This window comes from Zootoca vivipara, chromosome 5 (assembly GCF_963506605.1).
Source record: "Zootoca vivipara chromosome 5, rZooViv1.1, whole genome shotgun sequence".
In the NCBI taxonomy this organism is placed as follows: domain Eukaryota; kingdom Metazoa; phylum Chordata; class Lepidosauria; order Squamata; family Lacertidae; genus Zootoca; species Zootoca vivipara.
This window is the reverse complement of record NC_083280.1, coordinates 64550752-64571479: the sequence shown is the minus strand read 5'-3', so window position 1 is coordinate 64571479 and position 20728 is coordinate 64550752. Positions and strand designations below refer to the sequence as shown.

At 41.7% G+C, this 20728-nt stretch overlaps 1 protein-coding gene across 3 annotated transcripts in view; it reads left to right on the top strand.

Moving 5' to 3' along the window:
- TNKS2 (tankyrase 2) overlaps positions 1–20728 on the top strand; it is a 37699-nt gene that overhangs the window by 8396 nt on the left and 8575 nt on the right. The window contains exons 3-20 of one of the 3 annotated variants that reach the window (XM_035137784.2): positions 285–380; positions 1508–1544; positions 2903–2978; positions 3880–3974; positions 5032–5098; positions 5779–5965; positions 6414–6535; positions 7329–7420; positions 8159–8237; positions 8591–8762; positions 8936–9025; positions 9621–9700; positions 9967–10112; positions 11108–11273; positions 12303–12522; positions 16564–16673; positions 18556–18744; positions 19620–19869. In XM_035137784.2, the coding sequence (XP_034993675.1) occupies positions 285–380; positions 1508–1544; positions 2903–2978; positions 3880–3974; positions 5032–5098; positions 5779–5965; positions 6414–6535; positions 7329–7420; positions 8159–8237; positions 8591–8762; positions 8936–9025; positions 9621–9700; positions 9967–10112; positions 11108–11273; positions 12303–12522; positions 16564–16673; positions 18556–18744; positions 19620–19869 (2274 nt within the window). The remainder of the gene's footprint in view (positions 1–284; positions 381–1507; positions 1545–2902; positions 2979–3879; positions 3975–5031; positions 5099–5778; positions 5966–6413; positions 6536–7328; positions 7421–8158; positions 8238–8590; positions 8763–8935; positions 9026–9620; positions 9701–9966; positions 10113–11107; positions 11274–12302; positions 12523–16563; positions 16674–18555; positions 18745–19619; positions 19870–20728) is intronic. The other 2 variants (XM_035137786.2, XM_035137785.2) reach the window with 2 other exon arrangements.

Genomic DNA, 20728 nt, shown 5'->3' with positions numbered 1-20728 from the left:
GTTCTGTTTCATTCTTGGGACCAGTTCTGTGACTACCTTTGCTTGATTCTGCTGTATGTATTTCTGCTTTTGAAAATATGTGTACACTTCCCAAGTGAAACTAGCCTTTTACACTGAAATGTTCAGGGTTATGTTTCATTATCAGTTTAGGATAATTCTAACTTGGTTCTTAGCTTAACTCTTACTTTATAGTTTTAGATTAGGGAATCTAATCCCTTAGCATCTCCGCTGAGCTACTTCCTTGTCAAGTTCTGATGAAAGCTTTATTTTTTTCCTCCTTTTAGTACTGTTACAGCATGGTGCTGATCCAGCTATCCGAAATACAGATGGAAGAACAGCATTGGACTTGGCGGATCCATCAGCAAAAGCAGTGCTCTCAGGTAAATGTTGTCTTTTTGTAATCTGTAAGATTTAAGTTTTGGCTACTATTTGCTGCTAAGGTGGTATTGCTCTTCTTATGCTTGGCGAGAGTAATACTCTTTGTTAACTGGAGAATACCTGCTAAGAAAAAAATTCAGTAATACTTTGTAAGATTGGTAAAGGAACAGCCCATTTGTTTTTTACCACTCCTATGGGAAAGCAAATATAATGGCTTGTTTATCCTACCACCATGCAGAATAAGTAATATTTGAAAAGAGTGCTACTTGTGCAAGTTTAGTAGCTGGTTTCAGAGTGTATTGTTTTTATTTTGAGGGCTAAATGTTTGATTCCAGCTGTGCTATTTATCTAAATTGACATAATTTATTTTGTATATACCATAGGTTTTGCTGCTTGCCTGAATGTTTAGCAGTTTTTGACTTTATAAAGAAAATAGTGGGGTGGTATTCAGCTAAGTTTTACTGAGAGCAGGGCCACTGAAATTAATAAACCATACTACCATGTTTCTCCGAAAATAAGCCATACTCTGAAAATAAGCCATACCCCGAAAATAAGCCATAGTGATAGGCGGTTTAACCTTGTAGGTTAAACTGTACCATACTTAATAAAAAATAAGACATCCCCTGAAAATAAGCCACCGTGTGTTTTTTTGAGGAAAAATAAATATAAGACTATGTCTTATTTTTTGAGAAACACGGTAAGTTAGGTCATTCAATTTCAACAGGTCTACTCTAAAGCCTAGTTACATCACACCCAGTATTTTAAAATTATCAAACTGGATCCAGTTCAGGGTGTTGGTGCTCGTAAAAGCTGTAAATGACCTTGTCCCAAGTACTTATAGGAGTTACTTTCTCCACATGTGCCTGTGTGTTGTGTGCAGTAAGAGGAAGAGGAATACTGTACATTTTTATTCATCCAGGCCTTTGGAAGTAGATGACTTTATAACTGTAATTTTAATTATTGTATATTGAATATTGCTTTATCAGATTTTGTTTCTAGCAAGACAGCATACTATTTGGGGAGGGAGGACAGGATAAAAATACAGGGGGGGGGAATCCCTTGCTTTATAAAAGTTTTACACATTTGTATTTGAAATAAAAAATCCTATCTCCTTTTTGCTAACTTTCAGGTGAATACAAGAAAGATGAACTCTTGGAAAGTGCCAGGTAGGAAATAATAAAAGATGTAAGCTGGATCTACTGTCCTGCCTCTTTCAAAAATACCCAAAAAATGACAGTTTGAAGATTTTTTCATATTCTGTATAACAAAGGCTATTCTCGTGTACAGTTATGGATTGGAAATTATTACCATGATCTTAAAGTCAGTTATGGATTGGAAATTATTACCATGATCTTAATGTCTGGCATTCTCCATGCAATGGCAATACTTCTCCAATGCAGGGAATCCACTCTGTGTGTGAAGGTGGGGGAGGCAGGGACAGTGCATGAATGACATTCAAGGAAGGGCCTGCATACACATACTCTACTCTACTTGACTCTTTTCAGTGGCTACAGTACTGTACTGGAATTCATAATAATGGCCTAAGCCCTAAACAAAAGGTTGGCCCTGGTCAAACTTCTTAACAGGTAAATTAATCACACACACCCAGGGGATTTGGTCTTGACAAAGATAGAATCCACCTAAAATGCATTGCCCCCCGGACAAATAAAACAATACCTTTAATGAAACAAGGAACCAGCATGAAAACAACCTGTCTGAGGCACCATATTAATCTCAGTCCCATTCCTAAAAGGCAAGTGGCCAACTTCCAGGAGACTGTGATCTACTCACAGTCTATGATCTACTCACAGATCTACCCCCGTTCTATTGGGGTTCAGGTCAAAGCTGTTGAGCTTTTTTACAGAGGAGAAATTCTCTGTTTTAGTGGGGTTCAGGGAGGGCTGGCAAAATTTTAGGGGGAGGGGGATTAGCCTCTCACCAAAATATTGCTGTGGAAGCAGTCTGCCTCACCTCAAAGCTAAAACTCTGTCTTCCATTCAAGAGAAAATGCAGCGAGGGGAGAGGGTGTGGGGCCAGGTGCTCTTAGGCAAAAGCAAAGGAAAAGGAGCCTGCGATCGACTAGAACCTCCCAGCAATTGACCAGTTGATCCCGATCGACCTGTTGGACATCCCTGTTCTAGAGGGTTGGAGAAAGCTCTGCCTTATGTGTCCTCCTACATTTCACTCTTCAATGAAATGGGCAAACTTTTACACTTCTTGCTGGAGTCTTCATACACATCAAATGTGAATGGAATGCTGCTCTCGCAGCGTTGGAATACAACCGCTAGTGTTCTTACAATAAAATGCCAATAGATATGTTGCTAGCAACTGTGATTAGGGATTTTAATATATGATATATGAAGCACAGTAAGCTAATACCATTGCACTAATAAAATCTAGTCCAAAGTTTCATTTTTAATTGCAAAGCATTCAGGTAGCTGTTTGCAGTTGCTTTGCAGTATTGTGTAAGTTGAGTAAAGAAAGATGCATGCCAAATGTTCAGGAATCTTTCATTGCCTTTTAGGAGTGGAAATGAAGAAAAACTGATGGCTCTTCTCACACCACTAAATGTCAACTGTCATGCAAGTGATGGCCGAAAGGTATTTTTGTTTTAAAATGTCCACTTTAAAATGTTAGATTAAAAAAACCACCACACTTTACATTAAATTGTATTCTTTGGTTAAGGTTTTGAACGATATTTTAATTCAAGATTGTTTACTTAAAGTAGAACTCTGATATTATGTGTGTTGCCTGGCTGTAGAAACAAAAGAGCCATGGATGTTCTGTCTTGGCAATATCAGTTGTTCTTTGGTTTTTAATAAAATTGTACTTTTGAAAGCCAGTCAGAAAAAAAACATTACTAAGGAATCTAATACAGAGGTTATGCATTGGTTTTCTTTGCCAAAAATTCCTGCTGTATCAGTAATATTACTAGTGTGCTAGGTAGCATTAATTACTTTCTATAAATTATATTTGCCTGGGGTGTGGACAGAAATCAAAATCTGTTGTCCCTTTATTATGCTGTCCTCTTTAAATATATTTATGTAACTAGTTTAGCTTGAGAAAAGATTGCAGTAATTTTTGCCTTTGAACGGAGGTGGGAAATTAAACCTCATTCTTTCTTTGGCTCACTGTGCTGTACTCAAATTTAACCTATTATGAGAAAGGCCCTCCTAAATCTATGGGTTGGATCCAGAGGTAGCATTCCATGGAGGAGCAGCTCTGAATAATCAGGGAAGGCTTTGATCCAGCAGAAAATGAAGATGCTGGACTAGATGGGCCACTTATCCGATCCAGCAGGCTCTCTATATATATGTTCCTAAATATCCTTCTGCCAGGTAGTAGAGGATGTGACTTTTTGCTGACACTCCTCCCTTTGCAGCCCCCAGTGTCATGCTACAGATAACGTAGAATACTTTAACTGATTTATTATAATTCTTTTAATGGAAAATTTCCTTCTATTTATATAACCGTTAGATTTATTTATTCTTTTATTTCTAGTCAACTCCATTACACTTGGCAGCTGGCTATAACCGTGTTAAGATTGTGCAGCTCCTGCTGCAGCATGGAGCAGACGTACATGCCAAGGATAAAGGGTAAGTTTTTCTCTGAAATGGGCATGCCACAACTTGTGGCACTTTGTCCAAAGAATAGGCCATCTTAACCGGGGCTTTAGAAATTCTAAATTCAGAAGCCCTCCTGGACATTTGAAAGGGTTGGGATGCCTTAGCACAGCGCCGTCTTAAGCGCCCCTGTCGCCATGGTGCGCCGGATCTCTCCGGCGCCCTTCCGCCCCGTTTCCCGGCGCGGGTGGGCGGGGCGCTGCTGCTCGGAGGGCAGGCGGGCGGGCGCAGCTCACGGCGCCCTCCTGGCGGGCCGGCGCCATGGTGCCCTGCGCCACCGGGGGTCTATGACGAGCCGGCCCTGCCTTAGCAAGCCCCACTTTGGGGGGCATATAATCTTAGCCCGTTTGTGCACCCCTTCATGAATTGAAGCACAGTCTTCTGAAGCATGGAGGAGGTAGTTCTTGCCAACTGCTTCTACTCTTACCCGTGTAATTTCCAATCATGTGGGAAGGGAATGACTGATTGGCGCTTTAATCAGATGATTACATGAAGCTTTTGATTAAATAAAAAAGGGCATGTTTTAACATGGACTTGCATGGGCACCATGCAGAGTCTTTCCTTCGACATGTTGTACTCAGTCGATCCAGGGGTTTTATAACTGTTGCTTTCCTTCAAATTTTGTGAGTTAATTATGCAGTCTGTTACCTTCAATTACAGGCTGATCATCTGCAAATATTTATTTTTTACCACATTGCTGTCTCTAATGCTAACTGACTTTCTTTGTAATCAAATTTAACTTGATCGAACCTCTCCAGTTAAAAACAACAATATTATTTATTTACTTCAGTAGGACTTAATTCCTATAACTTGACCACCCAGTTGTTATACTTTTGAAGAGCATTGAGCCCAATGACAGAGGAGCTCCCCCTCCCCGCCCACCCCCCAATGTTTGGTTTTTCATTTTGTCAGATGAATGTTTAGGCTTTCTGTTTGATACTAATAATGAACGGTGTTTGACAATATTTTATTTGCTGAAGGAGATTTTTCAGTGTTCATGTGCTAAATTATTGGGATTTCCCCCCCACAGAGATCTTGTTCCTCTTCACAATGCTTGCTCCTATGGACATTACGAAGTAACAGAACTTCTAGTAAAGGTTAGTTTCTTAATTGTGTGTGATTTTTATGGGAAGATTATTGCAATTTTGTTTCTTTCTGTTTTGGTATTTTGAAAATTACTTCCTGTCACCTAGATTTTCAAAATGGGCATTGAAGTATGCATATTATTTGATGTATAACCCATTTTAGATTGCACTAGGTAAAAGGAATTATGGAAGAAAATGTTGGACTGGTTGTGTTTAGGGCTTGAATGTCTGAAAATGCTAAATTTACATTTGACTTTCTGTATGGGATCAAGTAATACCGGTACTATTTTTTCTTTTGATAAAAATGTCTCATGAGAGAAACATGGGATTAGGAGAGTGATTCAAGATAAAGATACTGGGATTCTGAAATTACTGTAATTATATTGGCTGTACCAACCACTTACCCAGCGTGTTCTGAGATTGTTCCTGGAAGTATTGGTCTTGGTTTTTTTTTTTTAGGAAACTCAAGTTAAGTTCAAACCATTTATGAATAAAGGCATGAGTCTTGCCATGAAGCTAAACAGTCACTGTTTGAAGGAAAGATGGACTACAAATCTAACATTGGAGTTCTTGACCTTCTGTATATGAGTGTTTATGGGGTAATGCTAGATGGATGATGTCTTCCCTATGACATCACTGTTCTCGTTTAGTATTATCCAGCATAAAATCACAAGTTATCTTTCCTCTCCTAGCATGGAGCAAGTGTGAATGCAATGGATCTGTGGCAGTTTACTCCTCTGCATGAAGCAGCTTCTAAGAACAGAGTGGAAGTGTGTTCTCTCTTGCTGAGCTATGGTGCTGACCCTACACTGTTAAATTGCCATAATAAAAGTACAATCGACTTGGCCCCAACACCTCAGTTAAAAGAACGATTGGCATGTGAGTATAGAGGAGATGGGATTGACTGAGAAGAACTGATGGATATGAACATTTTCTTTCCAGTTTCCAGTAGGGACCCACACTTTGTAGCCAGTCATTATTTGTGATTCCTACCACCCTTGCTTCTCCCCTGAGTCCTCTAGTATGCACAAAATCAGAGGCAAGGCCCTGCCCCTCTTCCATACATTTTTTTAAAAAGTTTCTACTATCAAGACATTTAAAGGCATCTCCCCCCCCCCCTCAAGACTAGGCATGATAATTATTCTGTGAGAAGACAAATTTACTATCTTTTTGAAATTAGAGGAAGCATTCTTAATGATTTCTCCAAATGTGTTTTAATGCAGAACAGTGTATGTATTTGTTTGAAAGTAATTCTATCCTAGCAGCAATAAGATGTACCTGTGATAATGACTTGAGACCTATCATGAAATCTTGTTTTCTCTTCTAGATGAATTCAAAGGTCACTCACTGCTACATGCTGCAAGGGAATCTGATGCAGCTCGTGTAAAAAAGCACCTTTCTCTTGAGACTGTAAATTTCAAACATCCCCAGACTCACGAAACTGCCTTGGTAATTTGTTGAATATATATTTAAGTTGTGTATTAGGCAAGTTGACATGCAACTATTCTCCCTTTAACTAGCTTTAGTGGCCATACTGTTTAACATGCATTGCTGTTTTTTTAGGGATAGTTTATCCAAATCCATTTGTTGATAGTTCCTTGAACTTCTTTCGTATCTAAAATACTGATTAAGAAGAAGGGAACAACTAAGACCTGGTGTATATCAAGGGAACAACAGATGTAGGGCCTGTGTGGCTTCCGCATCTGGTCCTCGGCTACCCTTCCTTGTCCCCTGCTCCCCTGCAAGCAGCAGTTATTCTTAAAACCAGCCTCCCATTGGAGCCCATGGAAGACAATTTTCAAGTCTTAATTACCACAGGGTTCAGTCTGGGAGAGTATGTTAACCCACCCCTTTTCCAGCACTATGACCCCTCCAAATTACAGTTATACTTTTTTCAAACTTAATTGCTGCATGGGAAGCATTTTCAAGGTAGTTCTGAAAACCGTCGCTGGTGCAGCAGTTCAACATGGAAAGAGCCTCCTAGTTGGCTTTAATGCAAGGCTGTTCCTAGCCTAATTGCTGGTTGGGGGTGTGACCTTTCTTTTCTGGAGATGGCAGTGGTGGAGGCTTAACCCTTCCCAGAGGAAATCTCCATGAAATTCATTCCTCCCAAGCACTTATGCCTGAAAAAAATACTCCCATATTTCCATGTGGTTTGGTTTGAAAGTCACATATTTTCATGTGGTTTGGTTTCACCATAAGCTGATAAGCAAATGATATAATGATTTCAATTTTTTAATAGCACTGTGCTGCTGCATCTCCATATCCTAAAAGAAAACAAATCTGTGAACTGCTTTTAAGAAAAGGAGCCAACATCAATGAAAAGACAAAAGAGTGAGTTTTCATTTCTTTTTTTTTTAATTCCACCCTGCTTCCAAGCAGCTCAGGACAGTCATTCCATTAGTGGTTTGGAAATTGTCCAGTTTGTGATAAACCATGATTGTAGGCGCATACAACAGAACAAGTTAAGATTGGAAGAAAATGAATCTAAATGCTGCCAAAGTCTTTCTGGCCATGTTGAGATGAGAACTAGGGAGACAGGTGAAGTCTCTGGTTCATTCTAGCGAGCAGACTTAGTTGCCTTAGAAAATGCTCACTGCATAACAAGTCAACTTCAGACCATAGTTTATGAAGCAATCTTGTTGAAACTGCCCATAGTTAACATCAGCCATAATTCCAGGTGCAGACAACATGACAAACTGTAATTAACTTGAAACAGAAGCAAAAGCTTCTGAACTACTTGTTTGCATGGAAGGAGGAGAAGGCCCAAGGCTTTTTCCTGCAGCTTGTTGGTTTATGCACTTTATGGTAAACTTTAACAGGACATGCAGATATGGCCATTGACTTGTTGAAGGCCACACAAAGATGATTTTAATGTTGCTTTTATCAATGTATAGCACCTTGCTATATTTTTATGAGAAGTGCTGTTTATAAATACTTAAATAAATAATGCATAATTGGAGTTCTCCCCAGTTGCAAACTGATGCTCTAGCCATTGTATTTGCATACTAATTATCAATTAACAGTCTAAGAAAACTCAGTGGAAACTGTCGTTACTTTTTTTAAATGAAGCTTCCTGACACCTCTCCATGTGGCAGCAGAAAAAGGTCATAATGATGTTGTTGAAATAGCCCTGAAACATGAAGCAAAGGTATGAGGCACTTAACTGTAATCAGGCATATTTTTATATATAATAAAGTAGAGAATTGCAAACCTGCAAATTTTGTAACCTTTTTGTGATTTTCCTGACTGTTATATTCTTGGCATTATATAGAGACTAAGATGAAGATTTTTGGGAATGTTTGAACTTTTGATAAACAGTCCATTTTTGCTATAAAGATGCTTTGCAGGCAAGATATTCGACTCTGTAGTTTTTGCAAACCAATATTCCACACTGTAGTTTTTTCATTTTTGTAAGTGGAATTCCTACAAATTGTTCTTGAAAAATGTATTCTGCACACTGTTATGTTAATGATATTTTTAACATTCTGTGATTATCTCTAGGTCAATGCTTTGGATAACCTTGGGCAGACATCTCTGCATAGAGCAGCACACTGTGGTCATCTGCAGACCTGCCGCCTGTTGTTGAGCTCTGGGTGTGATCCATCAATTGTGTCACTGCAGGGTTTCACAGCCTCTCAGATGGGAAATGAGAGTGTTCAGCAATTATTACAAGGTAATTTTTTAACACTTCTGCCTTGTCGATGTACCGGCTACTTAAGCAATCTTTAGAATTTTTTTCTGTTGGAACTGAAAAATAATTAATGTGTATGATTTGCAGTACCAGCAAATGTTTGCTACACTACAAGCTAAAACTAATTCTGAAACCTTCATCCCTTGCGCCCACAGATTCTTCTCCACCTGAGGAACATGCTGAAGGAACTTCAAAACAGAAAAAATGTCATGGGCAATTAATGGTGGCCTGTTTTCTTAGAATAGGTACAAATGGTTGGCCTTGGTTTTTCAGGCTAGGCTATTAAACAGTGTTAAAGTGGGGGAGTGTTGTCACTCTTCTTCAAGTGACCCCCTTTTCCAATTCAGAGACGAAGAGCGTAATGACTGGTGGTTCCCTTCTTTCTTTCATCTTGCTAAAGTTATGTCTACAGTATAAGATTGTGTGTTGCAGTTGCAACTTTAGTTGGCTGTTTCATGAACCTTTGTCATTCAGTTGGTGGTAATTATCTGACAGTTTGTGTATGTTAATGCTGCATACTGTAATTCATTATGGAAAATACTTATGTCTCAGTAAAAAAATGTCAGGTTCAGTTCCAACAGTGCATATCTAATTTTGCATTAATAATAGTTCTGCAGCTACCTGTTGTACCTGAGTTTCTCTAACTGGTAATTGAAAGTTTAGTTGGTATGTTTGGTTAAATTGTAAATCAAGCCTTTTGTCTAGGATAGTTATATTTTTGTATACTATGAGATCTCAAAATGGTATTTCTCTAAGGGTTAGTATTAATGACTATTTATTATTGTCTTTTGTGCTTTTTGAACTTGGTTAAGTAATTTATATTCTCATTTATTTTTATAGAAGGTGTCCCTTTAGGTAACTCAGAAGCAGATCGGCAATTGTTGGAAGCTGCAAAGGCAGGTGATGTGGACACAGTAAAAGTAAGTTTAGAAACAGATTGTGGATTTTCTTTCTCTCAAAAATATGACCTATATAAGCGTTGCAGGCTAATTTGTGAAGATTATTCTCAGGTCTTCAGAGATGAGGAAACATTGAAAAATTAGATAGCTTTTAATTGCTTTGAAATACAAAATCATATAAAAGTTCTGATTTCAAGACAGTTGCTTTTTTGTTTGTTTGTTTGTTTTGGAAAGTTGGCTGAATATTTGGCTGAAGTAACATGTGTCTCAACTGTTGTGTTCCTTAGAAGTTATGTACGGTACAGAGCGTGAATTGCCGGGATATTGAAGGCCGCCAGTCCACTCCACTTCACTTTGCAGCAGGATACAACAGAGTATCAGTGGTTGAGTATCTTCTGCAGCATGGTGCTGATGTTCATGCAAAAGACAAAGGGTAAATATTCCATTAAATAGCTCATAGCGAATGTAGGGAGTGGAGCAGAGGGAGGAAGACAATTCTCCATTCTTCCTTGTGTTAGTGCCTGACACATGTATAGGATCAAGAGTGCTTTGGGTGGGGCTATGCTTCAAATATTTTTTTCTAGAAAAAATAGGTACCACAGGGTATCATGGCTTATTCCCCCCCCCCACACACACACCCATAACCTTTTTGTCATCTAAGTTTCAGTGTATAGATAAGGCATTATCCACCACACAGGGTAAATGTTCTCTCAAGCATGTATTAAATGTCTAGGAATCTTAGAATTCAAGTCCCCCTCTATACCTTCAACAGCTTAATATTTGCAAACCCCAACAACTGGTGCTTCTAGCTGACTTCAACTTTACAAATTACAGAATTTTGATGACTGTATGATCTTTGTGTTGACCTTAAATAATAATAATAATAATAATAATAATAATAATAATAATAATGATAATAATAATAATAATAATTGTTATTAATTATTTATACCCTGCCCATCTTGTCTGGGTTTCCCCCACCACTCTGGGCCCCCACCACTCTGGGCGGCTTCCAACAAATACCAAAATACATTAAAATATCATAGATTAAAAACTTCCCTAAATATATACACTGCATTGACCTTCCCCAATCTGGTGTTTATGCTGATCAGAATTGTAGTTCAAAATATATGGAGGGCACTAGGTTGGGGAAGACTGCTTTGTAACTGGAGGCTATTTGAATTAAATGTATCTAGTTGACTTAAGTTTTCTATTTATCCCCATATGAACACATAATTCTTCATGCACTTATTTTTTATGAAATGATTTTGTTTTTAATAGTAGCTATACTGTACTTAACTGTAGGTTTAGGCCAGTCATTTAAAAATCGAGGTATTTTTTTTTAAGATAATGAAAATGTTAGCCAAAATTAAGGCACCCTGCCGAGTGATGCAAACACTGATGGATGTTTTTCCTTAATATTTTCAGAGGCCTTGTCCCTTTGCACAATGCTTGTTCTTACGGACACTATGAAGTGGCTGAACTGCTGGTTAAACATGGTGCAGTTGTCAATGTAGCTGATTTGTGGAAGTTTACTCCTTTACATGAAGCTGCTGCAAAAGGGAAATATGAGATTTGTAAGCTTCTGCTACAGGTGCGTCACATGGAAAACTGAAGCATGCTTCAGTTTCGTTAGTTTGCTTATTTCCATTTAGTGGTACAGTGGTACCTTGGTTTACAAACACAGTTGGTTCCGGAAGTCTGTACTTAACCTGAAGCGTACTTAACCTGAAGCGAACTTTCCCATTGAAAGTAATGGAAAGTAGATTAATCCCTTCCAGACAGGTCCGCGGAGTACTTAAACTGAAAATACTTAAACCGAGGTATGACTGTATTCAATTTGTGTTTAAAGAAATGTTTCAAACTATCCCATGTTCTATATTAGAGCAACTACCACAAGATTCATCTTGTGTCTGTTGCATTGAGAAGCAGTCCAATGTGTTTAATTTCTGTGCCATATCGTTCCCATTCAATTCATTATTTGGGTTAAAATCTGATCTTTTAAATCTGAAATTGTCTTACATTCCTATGGATTATAATGGGGAATTAAGTGGATTAAGCCTGTTAAATGTTGGGCAGACTTTCTGCATGAACCTTTAAAAGTTTATGTGTTTGCTTATTTTATATACTGCACTTTCATATAAAATGTTGCAAGACTCTTTACAACTTTAAAACACAATACTATAGTGAGGCAATAAAATGTCAAACACATTAGTAAAAGCTAGACCTATCCATGAAAATGAAAGATCCCACCACCTCGCTCACCCCCCGCTTTTCCCCAATCAGCTTGGTTTCATTTCTCAGAAAAGGGAAGGTGCATTTAACCTTTTGTGAGGTGGGGGGGAAATGAGGATGCTTGGAGGGTCCATTAGCCTCCTCAAGATGCCTTGTTAATAACAGGACCCAAGTCAGCAACATGGAACCACAACCCAAATCACCTTGGTTTGCCTCATTATTTGGGGTACCCATATTGCTGGTGATAATTCTTAGTATATTTGAATATTTGTTAATAGAGAAAGAAATAATCTGCTGACAACGATACAAATCTTAAATATGTTTCTACTTGAGTTATGAAAGCTAATGGATGTGGTGTTGGGTTTTTTCTTTCTTCTTATCAACATAGCATGGGGCTGACCCCACAAAGAAAAACAGAGATGGAAACACACCATTAGACCTTGTTAAAGATGGTGACACAGATATTCAGGATCTCCTTAGAGGAGATGCAGCTTTGCTAGATGCTGCGAAAAAGGGCTGCTTGGCTCGGGTGAAGAAATTGTGCTCCCCTGATAATGTAAATTGCCGTGATACACAAGGCCGACACTCCACTCCACTCCACTTGGCAGGTTGGTGTTACCATATTAATGCATTTGTTAAGGATCTATCTTGGACTAGAACTTGTAAAGGGGTTATTTAAAGTAATTGGATTGTAGTCAGGAGTTGCAAAAGCCAAAGGCAGATCCTCAGGCTTATCTTGCTTTTTCACTTCCTTCCCCCTGCAGTCTTCTGTACCTTCAAAAATTGCTATTTAGACAATTACAATGGGTTACATCCAATCTTTCCCTTTTCTTTTCTTTGCACTCCTCTTCACCCTGAAAAAATAAATCTCTTCAGAGCATTGGAGGGCCAGTGGAAAAACATGGACTGTATTGTTCTGTACTAAGGGAATTGAATTTGGGTTGAGGGATCTTACAAAAAACCCCACCTGTTTTAGGCAACCTTTCACTCACACTCAGTGCAGCCCACACTGTTCAGGAGGGCTTCCCTGAACCTCTGGGCAGGGGGCAGGGGAAGAGAGATTGGATACAACCTGTCACAGTGGCCGGAGCGGACTACTTCAGAGTAACGACGCTACGCAGCTCTGCATTTTATTCTTTTATTGGTGCTGCGTATTTACAGTGCTAAAGTCATTGCTATTTACACGGAGTGATGTGATCAGTCGGTTTCAGAACCTCCTAATGGCTTTTGGCGCGTCTTTCTCCAACACAAAAGCTTTGGCAGACCCATCCTCTTTCCCCTCCTCTTTCTGCGTAGTTCTGGCGTTGGGGGGATGGGTCTCCCTCCCTTATTCGCCCCTTCCTGTCCCGCCTGGGACCCTGGCTCCTCTACCTTGCCTGAGCCTCGGACCCGACTTCCTGCTTCCCTACTGGAATCGGAACTCTCTCTGCTTTCCCCTGTGCTCGGTGATTGGCTTGAACTCAGGAGGGGAGGGACTTCGCGATATCCCCTGTCCCTCACATCCACCCCCCTCCCAAGCTCTCCTTCACCCCTCCCCAGGTCCCCCCCAGGTGTCGGTGACGACTGGAAGCCTAAGAACTCAGTGCTTTCCGAGCCCGTTGGTGTGAACACCTCCCCCCAGTCCTGCAAGCCCCCCCCTTCCGCCTGGGAGGATGGGAATCCCAAAAAGTCCGTGGCGTCAGAGCTGGTGGGGGTAAAAATGTTCTGCCAATCTGCTCCTTCCTCTGACTGGGTGGATCTCGGTGACACCCATACCTCATCCTCTGGTTCCTCAAACTCCGCTTCCCAGCGCCATGGTGAACTGCTCTCCCGTGCTTCCTCCCCCTCCCCCTCCCTTTCCATGTGCCAGGGCTTGGGTCTATGGGGAAAGAGGGCGTGAAATTCTTCTACCAGGAATTCCTCCTGTATCTGAGTGGCTGGGACCCATTCATTCTGGGACGGTGGAGCATCCTCCCATGCCATGAGGTACTCCAGTCCCCCCACCCCCCACCTTGAATCCAGGATGGCCGTGGCCTCATTGAGTTGCTCCCTGCCTTCCCTCTCCCCCCCTCCCTCAGGGGTTTGTTCGCTGTCTCGGAGCCTGCTGCTTTCCCTGTACGGCGACAGCAGCGATCTATGAAACACAGGGTGCACCCTCATGTCCTCTGGCAGTGCCAGCCTGTATGCCACCGGGTTTACCTGTTGCGTGACCGGGAAGGGGCCCAACCTTCTGGGCGCCAGCTTTTTGCATCGCCCTCTGATGGGAAGGCCCTCCGAGGACAACCACACTTTGTCCCCCACCCTAATGACCTCCCCCGGTCGCCTGTGGCGATCTGCCCCCTTCTTGTACGCTTCCTTGGCTCTCTCCAAGTGTTCTCTGAGCTGCTGGTGCACCGTCTCCAGTTCCTCTGCCCAATCCTCAGCCTGTGGGCCCTCCTCCTCCTCCTCCCCCTCCCTCTCTGGGAAAGATCTGAGGTCACGCCCGTAATTGGCCTTAAAGGGCGACACCCCTGTGGAGACGTGCACCGCATTGTTGTAGGCAAATTCTGCCAGTGGCAGGCGATCCACCCAGTCCGTTTGCCGCTGGCTGACGTAGCATCTCAGGTACTGCTGCAGAATGGCGTTGACCCTCTCCGCCTGTCCATTGGTCTGCGGGTGTCTAGCCGTCGACAAGCTGACCTCCACCTGCAGGAGGTTCATGAGCCGCCGCCAGAACCTGGAAACAAATTGGCGGCCACGATCCGAAATAACCCTTAAAGGTAATCCATGCAGTCTGAATACGTGATCCACAAACAGTTTGGCTGTCTCTTCTGCAGAGACCGCCCTGGCACACGGTATAAAGTGGCACATTTTGGACATGAGGTCCACCACCACCAACACTGCGGTCTTGCCCCTGGAAGAAGGCAGATCTGTGATGAAGTCCATGGACACTACTTCCCACGGCCTGTGCGGTGTGGCTAAGGGCTCCAGCAAACCTGCTGGTGGCGCTCTGACCACCTTTGCCCGCTGGCAGGTGTCACAGCCCCTTACATAATCCCTCACATCCTCCCGCACCCCTGGCCACCAGAAGTGTCTCATGACTAGGTGAGTGGTTTTATCCCTCCCAAAATGACCCGCCGTTGGGTTGTCGTGCATCTGCTTGAGGACCGTACGTCTGAGCTGGGTGGTGGGCAGGTACAGTGCACCCTTGTAGAAAAGCAGCCCCCTGCGTTCTGCAAAGTCTTTTGCCTGCTCCCCCCCCCTTCTCAGTTCTCTGAAGATGCGGTTGGCAAATTCATCCGCTGCCGTCAGTGCTGTGAGTTCTGCCTCGCTTACCACTGCTGCTCCGCAGGACCAAGCTGACGGGGGGAAGATGTGCCTGGGTGCCGGTGGCGCCTCCTCCTCCATGTACTCTGGCTTGCGGGAGAGGGCATCCGCCCTGACATTCTGCTCTCCCGGGATGTAGTGTATGGAGAAGTTGAAGTTCGAGAAGAACTCTGCCCACCGTATCTGCCGCTGGTTGAGCACCCTGGCAGTTCTCCAGAACTCCAGGTTCTTGTGGTCTGTGCACACCTGGATGGGGTGCTTGGCGCCCACCAGGAAGTGTCTCCAGTGCTGGAACGCAGCGTGGATCGCAAGAAGTTCCCGATCAAACACCGTGTAGTTTCGCTCTGGCTGGGTCAACTTCCTGGAGAAGAAGGCACAGGGTCTCCACTCTCTGTTGGCGTCCAGTTGCAACAAAATGGCGCCCACAGCTTTATCAGAAGCATCTGTCTCCACGCGTAGGGGCGCGTCCTGAACCACGTGGAACAGGTTCTGGTCTGAGGCGAACACCCTCTTGAGGCTTTCAAACGCTGCTTGCGCCTCTGACACGCTCATCCCGGCAACTCCAAAGTAGCCCAAAAAGGATTAGGAGGTTGCTGTCACAGTGGCCGGAGCGGACTACTTCAGAGTAACGACGCTACGCAGCTCTGCATTTTATTCTTTTATTGGTGCTGCGTATTTACAGTGCTAAAGTCATTGCTATTTACACGGAGTGATGTGATCAGTCGGTTTCAGAACCTCCTAATGGCTTTTGGCGCGTCTTTCTCCAACACAAAAGCTTTGGCAGACCCATCCTCTTTCCCCTCCTCTTTCTGCGTAGTTCTGGCGTTGGGGGGATGGGTCTCCCTCCCTTATTCGCCCCTTCCTGTCCCGCCTGGGACCCTGGCTCCTCTACCTTGCCTGAGCCTCGGACCCGACTTCCTGCTTCCCTACTGGAATCGGAACTCTCTCTGCTTTCCCCTGTGCTCGGTGATTGGCTTGAACTCAGGAGGGGAGGGACTTCGCGATATCCCCTGTCCCTCACACAACCCAATGAAAAATTGTCTGAATACTAGAAAATAGCAAGAGTGACTGGTGCCTATGCAAGTATCTCAGCCTTGTAAGCTTGCTAACAGCACCTCATGGGAATGGACGCGCACACACAAGGCTGAACATGGAAGACTATGTATGTGAGGCTTGTGTTTTGTCTTGGAGTTGGGCCTCTCCATCTCAGAGTATACATATAACCATGTTTACTTTGCAATTAAAAAAAATAGTTCAGAATTCTATGGTTCAGGTAAGCTGGAAAAGAAGTTTGTTGATACATTTATAGTAATATTTTTCAGGTGCCTTTTGATAATCCATAAAAAATGTTATTGTCTTGCTAGCTGGTTACAACAATTTGGAGGTTGCAGAATATCTGTTACAGCATGGAGCTGATGTAAATGCACAAGATAAAGGGGGTCTAATTCCTCTACACAATGCAGCATCCTATGGGGTAAGTATATCATAAACATTTGAACTAGATCAATTCTAAAACCATGAATTTTATAGCATCTGCTTTATGCCCTGTGAACCTTTTCTGAAGCTTTGTTCATGATATAATCAAAGTCACCTTTCTTAACTTGCACAGAGATTGCCAAAATTGGGGTGTTAAATACACATGATTGCTTCGCTGTGGTTTCTTAAATGATGCCTTGTGGTATATTTCTTTTTCTGACAGAAAACATATGGTTCTGGCAATATTCTCTACCCTCTCTGAACTTGGATAGGAGTTAGAATGGGACTTAGGCCCACATCTACTTTCCCTTGTTTTAGACGCTATGGGAAGAAGTGAATGATTGAACCAGAAGATCTAAAATTTATTTAAGCACAAATCAATGTTTGTTGGTGTTTGCTTAAATACAGGATTGTGTGTTCACTCTCCCAGTCTTTTACCTGGATACAGCCCAGGGTGGATGAGGGTTTTCTAACCTTCATAATATTTGTGGAAAACAGTCCCTTTTCATAACACAATATTGAGTAATACACACACACACACACACACACACACACACACACACACACACACTCTTCATGCTGTTTCAACTCGTGTATTTGCATGTTTAATTTCAGTGAATTCCAACTCAAGCTGTTGATTTTTACACCTATCTACCGGCATTGAGAACTTGTAGTTAAAGCTTCTGTTGTTACTGCTCTGATTGTCTCCCCCCCCCCCAATCCCACTCCAAAGTATATATGGGATAGAGGCATACTTCACTGCTAACAGACTAGAAGCAGTACTTCCGAAACCAGCTTGCCACAGATGATTTTGGAGGGTGAGGGTGGACGTTTTTCGTTACTAGCGCAACTCTAGCGAAGAAGGGAATCTAACCAGGATAGTTTAGATTGTGAGAAACTTAAGGCAAGATTTTATTTCGTGATCTGCTCTATAATCCTAGAACACTTTGAAGGAATAGTTTCCAAATTAGGCTGATGGTCAGAAGTAGAATATCACAGAGGTTTCATGAGATCTATATTGTGGCTCTCTGAATCAAGTTATACACTTTGCTAATGCCCTGAGCACAGAAAGTGTATGAATACATTTGATTTCTTGCAGAACAAGTGTTCTTTGTACGAAGATTGAGTGTATACACTGTCATGGGCTTCCTAGATATGGAGATTACCCAGCATGATGTTCCCTAGGAAAGGCACTATCCAGACCTTGCCCATTCTAGTGACCATCATAACAGGTAATCTCCATAGCTATGTGATACTCACAGTATTGTAAAACAGCAATGCTGTTAAGCATGCTGGTTGTTTACATACATGGGTAAAATATTACATGTAGATGGGGCTAGGGCAGGCATCTCCAAACTTCGGCCCTCCAGATGTTTTGGACTACAATTCCCATCTTCCCCAACCACTGGTCCTGTTAGCTAGGGATCATGGGAGTTGTAGGCCAAAACATCTGGAGAGCCGCAGTTTGGGGATGCCTGGGCTAGGGTTTAAGAGCATGGAGTATGAACTAGAAGCTGTCTGCTCACATCTCAACTTGGTATTGAGGTCATTTGATGGCCTTGGGCAAGAAGCTGTCTCTTTCTCTAGCAGGCCCCACAGTCGCCTTGTATAGAGATGGAGACAACCAGTTGAATAAGAAAGGCATTTCTAGCAATATCATATCTCATATTAGAGTTTCCAAGACAGGGTGGCTATCTGAGCAAACACAAAACAGGGTGGGGCGAGCTGACCTGCGTGCAATAGCGGAGTACCGAGACTTGAACTGCCCTCTTTTGTTTTGATGGAATGTATTTTGGATTTAGGAAATCCAAAGGAAAATTGCAGCAAACTCCCCCCCCCCCCTCGAGGGTTCCACTACATAAATGTATTTTATTTTCCAGCATGTAGATGTAGCAGCTTTACTTATAAAGTATAATGCGTGTGTAAATGCTACGGACAAATGGGCTTTCACACCTTTGCATGAAGCAGCCCAGAAAGGAAGGACACAGCTTTGTGCCTTATTGTTGGCACATGGAGCTGATCCTACTCTGAAAAACCAGGAAGGACAAACGCCTTTAGACCTAGTCACCGTAAGTGATGGGATTTTTTGAGAAGTTTGCATTAAGCTTCAGTTCCTGGCTCCTGACCCAGACATGAAATTTGAGAGATTAAAAGTGTGTTGTTGTTATGGTGGGCTGGAAGCTAAAAAGCAGTTCCTCAAAGTTGGGACTGAAGATGGACTCAAGGAATTTAGTTTAGGTGTGGCTTTTGGAAGTACATTTGTCAGAGAGGAGATAAATTGTTATTGAATTTGTGCTCATTTACAAACATACTGCTTGATGTTATTACCTAGTATTTTCTGGGCTACTTTATGTCTTCAAGTTAAACTATTGATAGAGACCTGCCATTCACAGTTTGTGACTGAAAATGTCTAGGTCCAAAACTCGTAACACAAAATTTCTTACTTAGTATAATGTTAAAAATAGCATCATTGTGCACCTTGTGACACCCTAGGAGCTTGCAGTTTATATTTAGGCTAGGATCATAAACATGCTTTCCTGGAAGTAATCCTCTTGAACTTAAGGGGACTTCTAAGTAGGTGTGTATAGGGCTGCATTGTCAATCTTTCTGCAGTAGTGTTTGCCAAATAAAAAAAAAAGGTCTTTATACCTTTTTAATGCGTGAGGCGGGCTACACTGCAAATGAGTGATTTTTATATAGGATTTGCCTCTAGGGTCATCCCTTTCATTGCATTGTAATTATATACAGTAGAAGCAAACTCTGGATAAGAGAGATAATATATCTGGTGATACTTTGTAAATAGCAGAATGTAAGAAAATTTGGCTTTTTAGGATAGCTCAAGTAAAAGGCCACTTACTGTAAATGTTACCTTGTCTTCATTTATGTTTGGATAAATTTGTAAATGTCTTAATGATATTCTAATTTTTTAAATTATTCTTTTCAGGCAGATGATGTTAGTGCATTATTGGCAGCTGCCATGCCACCTTCCGCCTTGCCATCTTGTTACAAACCTCAGGTTATAAATGTATCTCAAAACACGGCATCTTCAGCAGATTCACTTTCTTCTGTTCCATCCAGCCCTTCTAATCTGTCCGCTGCCAGTAGCCTTGACAACTTGTCTGGTAGCTTTTCTGAACTTTCAGTTGTTAGTACAAGTAGTGCTGATGGGGCCACTGGTTTGGAGAAGAAGGAAGGTGAGTCCTGCCTTTACTGATGAATTGGCTTACTCAGATGGGTGGATAGTTTATTAAGAATTAGGACAGTTCACACATACAACATCAAGTAGTGGTGCTACAAGTGGTATTCCTATCCACACCAGATTCATTATTGCAGATAGATAGAATCTGATGTAACTTTAGGCACAGTAGTGCTCTGCAGGTCATTCAGTGATAGGCTTGTATGTGTGATTTGGATTTTAGATAAATAGATATATCCAAAAATGATCTTTTCTGTTTCTAAGATATTTAAATGCCAATACATTTTTTTCAGGGCAACTTGCTTAGTCGTATGGTAGAAAGATTACTTGAATGTGAGGCTTACGTGTGTTAAATTTACGAAGGGTTTCTCACACCTCCCAGTGCCATTCCTGTAGTTATTTCTGAAATAATTTTTTGTACTTCCACTTTTGTTGAGAAGATTTCCCTAAGAATAAATCGAGCTAAATATGTTTCCATTTGAGTGGCTGGGGAGACTCAGCCAGATGGGCGGGGTACAAATAATAAAATATTATTATATAAATTATTATATAGAATATAAGGTCAGCAAGTACTTTGATTTTATACTTAAAACACACATTGTCTTCATTCACGGGTCAACCATAGTTAATAGTTTACTGGGATTAGGTCATTTTGCCCACTTTGCTACAGTCCCCAGCTTAGATGTGTTAAATGAAAATTCTAGTTTGGATGTGTTTCACTACAGACAAACTATGATTTGTACCCAAAGTTTGTTCTTGACTTGCTGTTCATAATATTAACACTAAGCCACAGATTGTGGGTTTGTTTCTCTTGTGGGAAGGAGCACAGCAGGCAAAATCAGCATGCTTACTGCAGA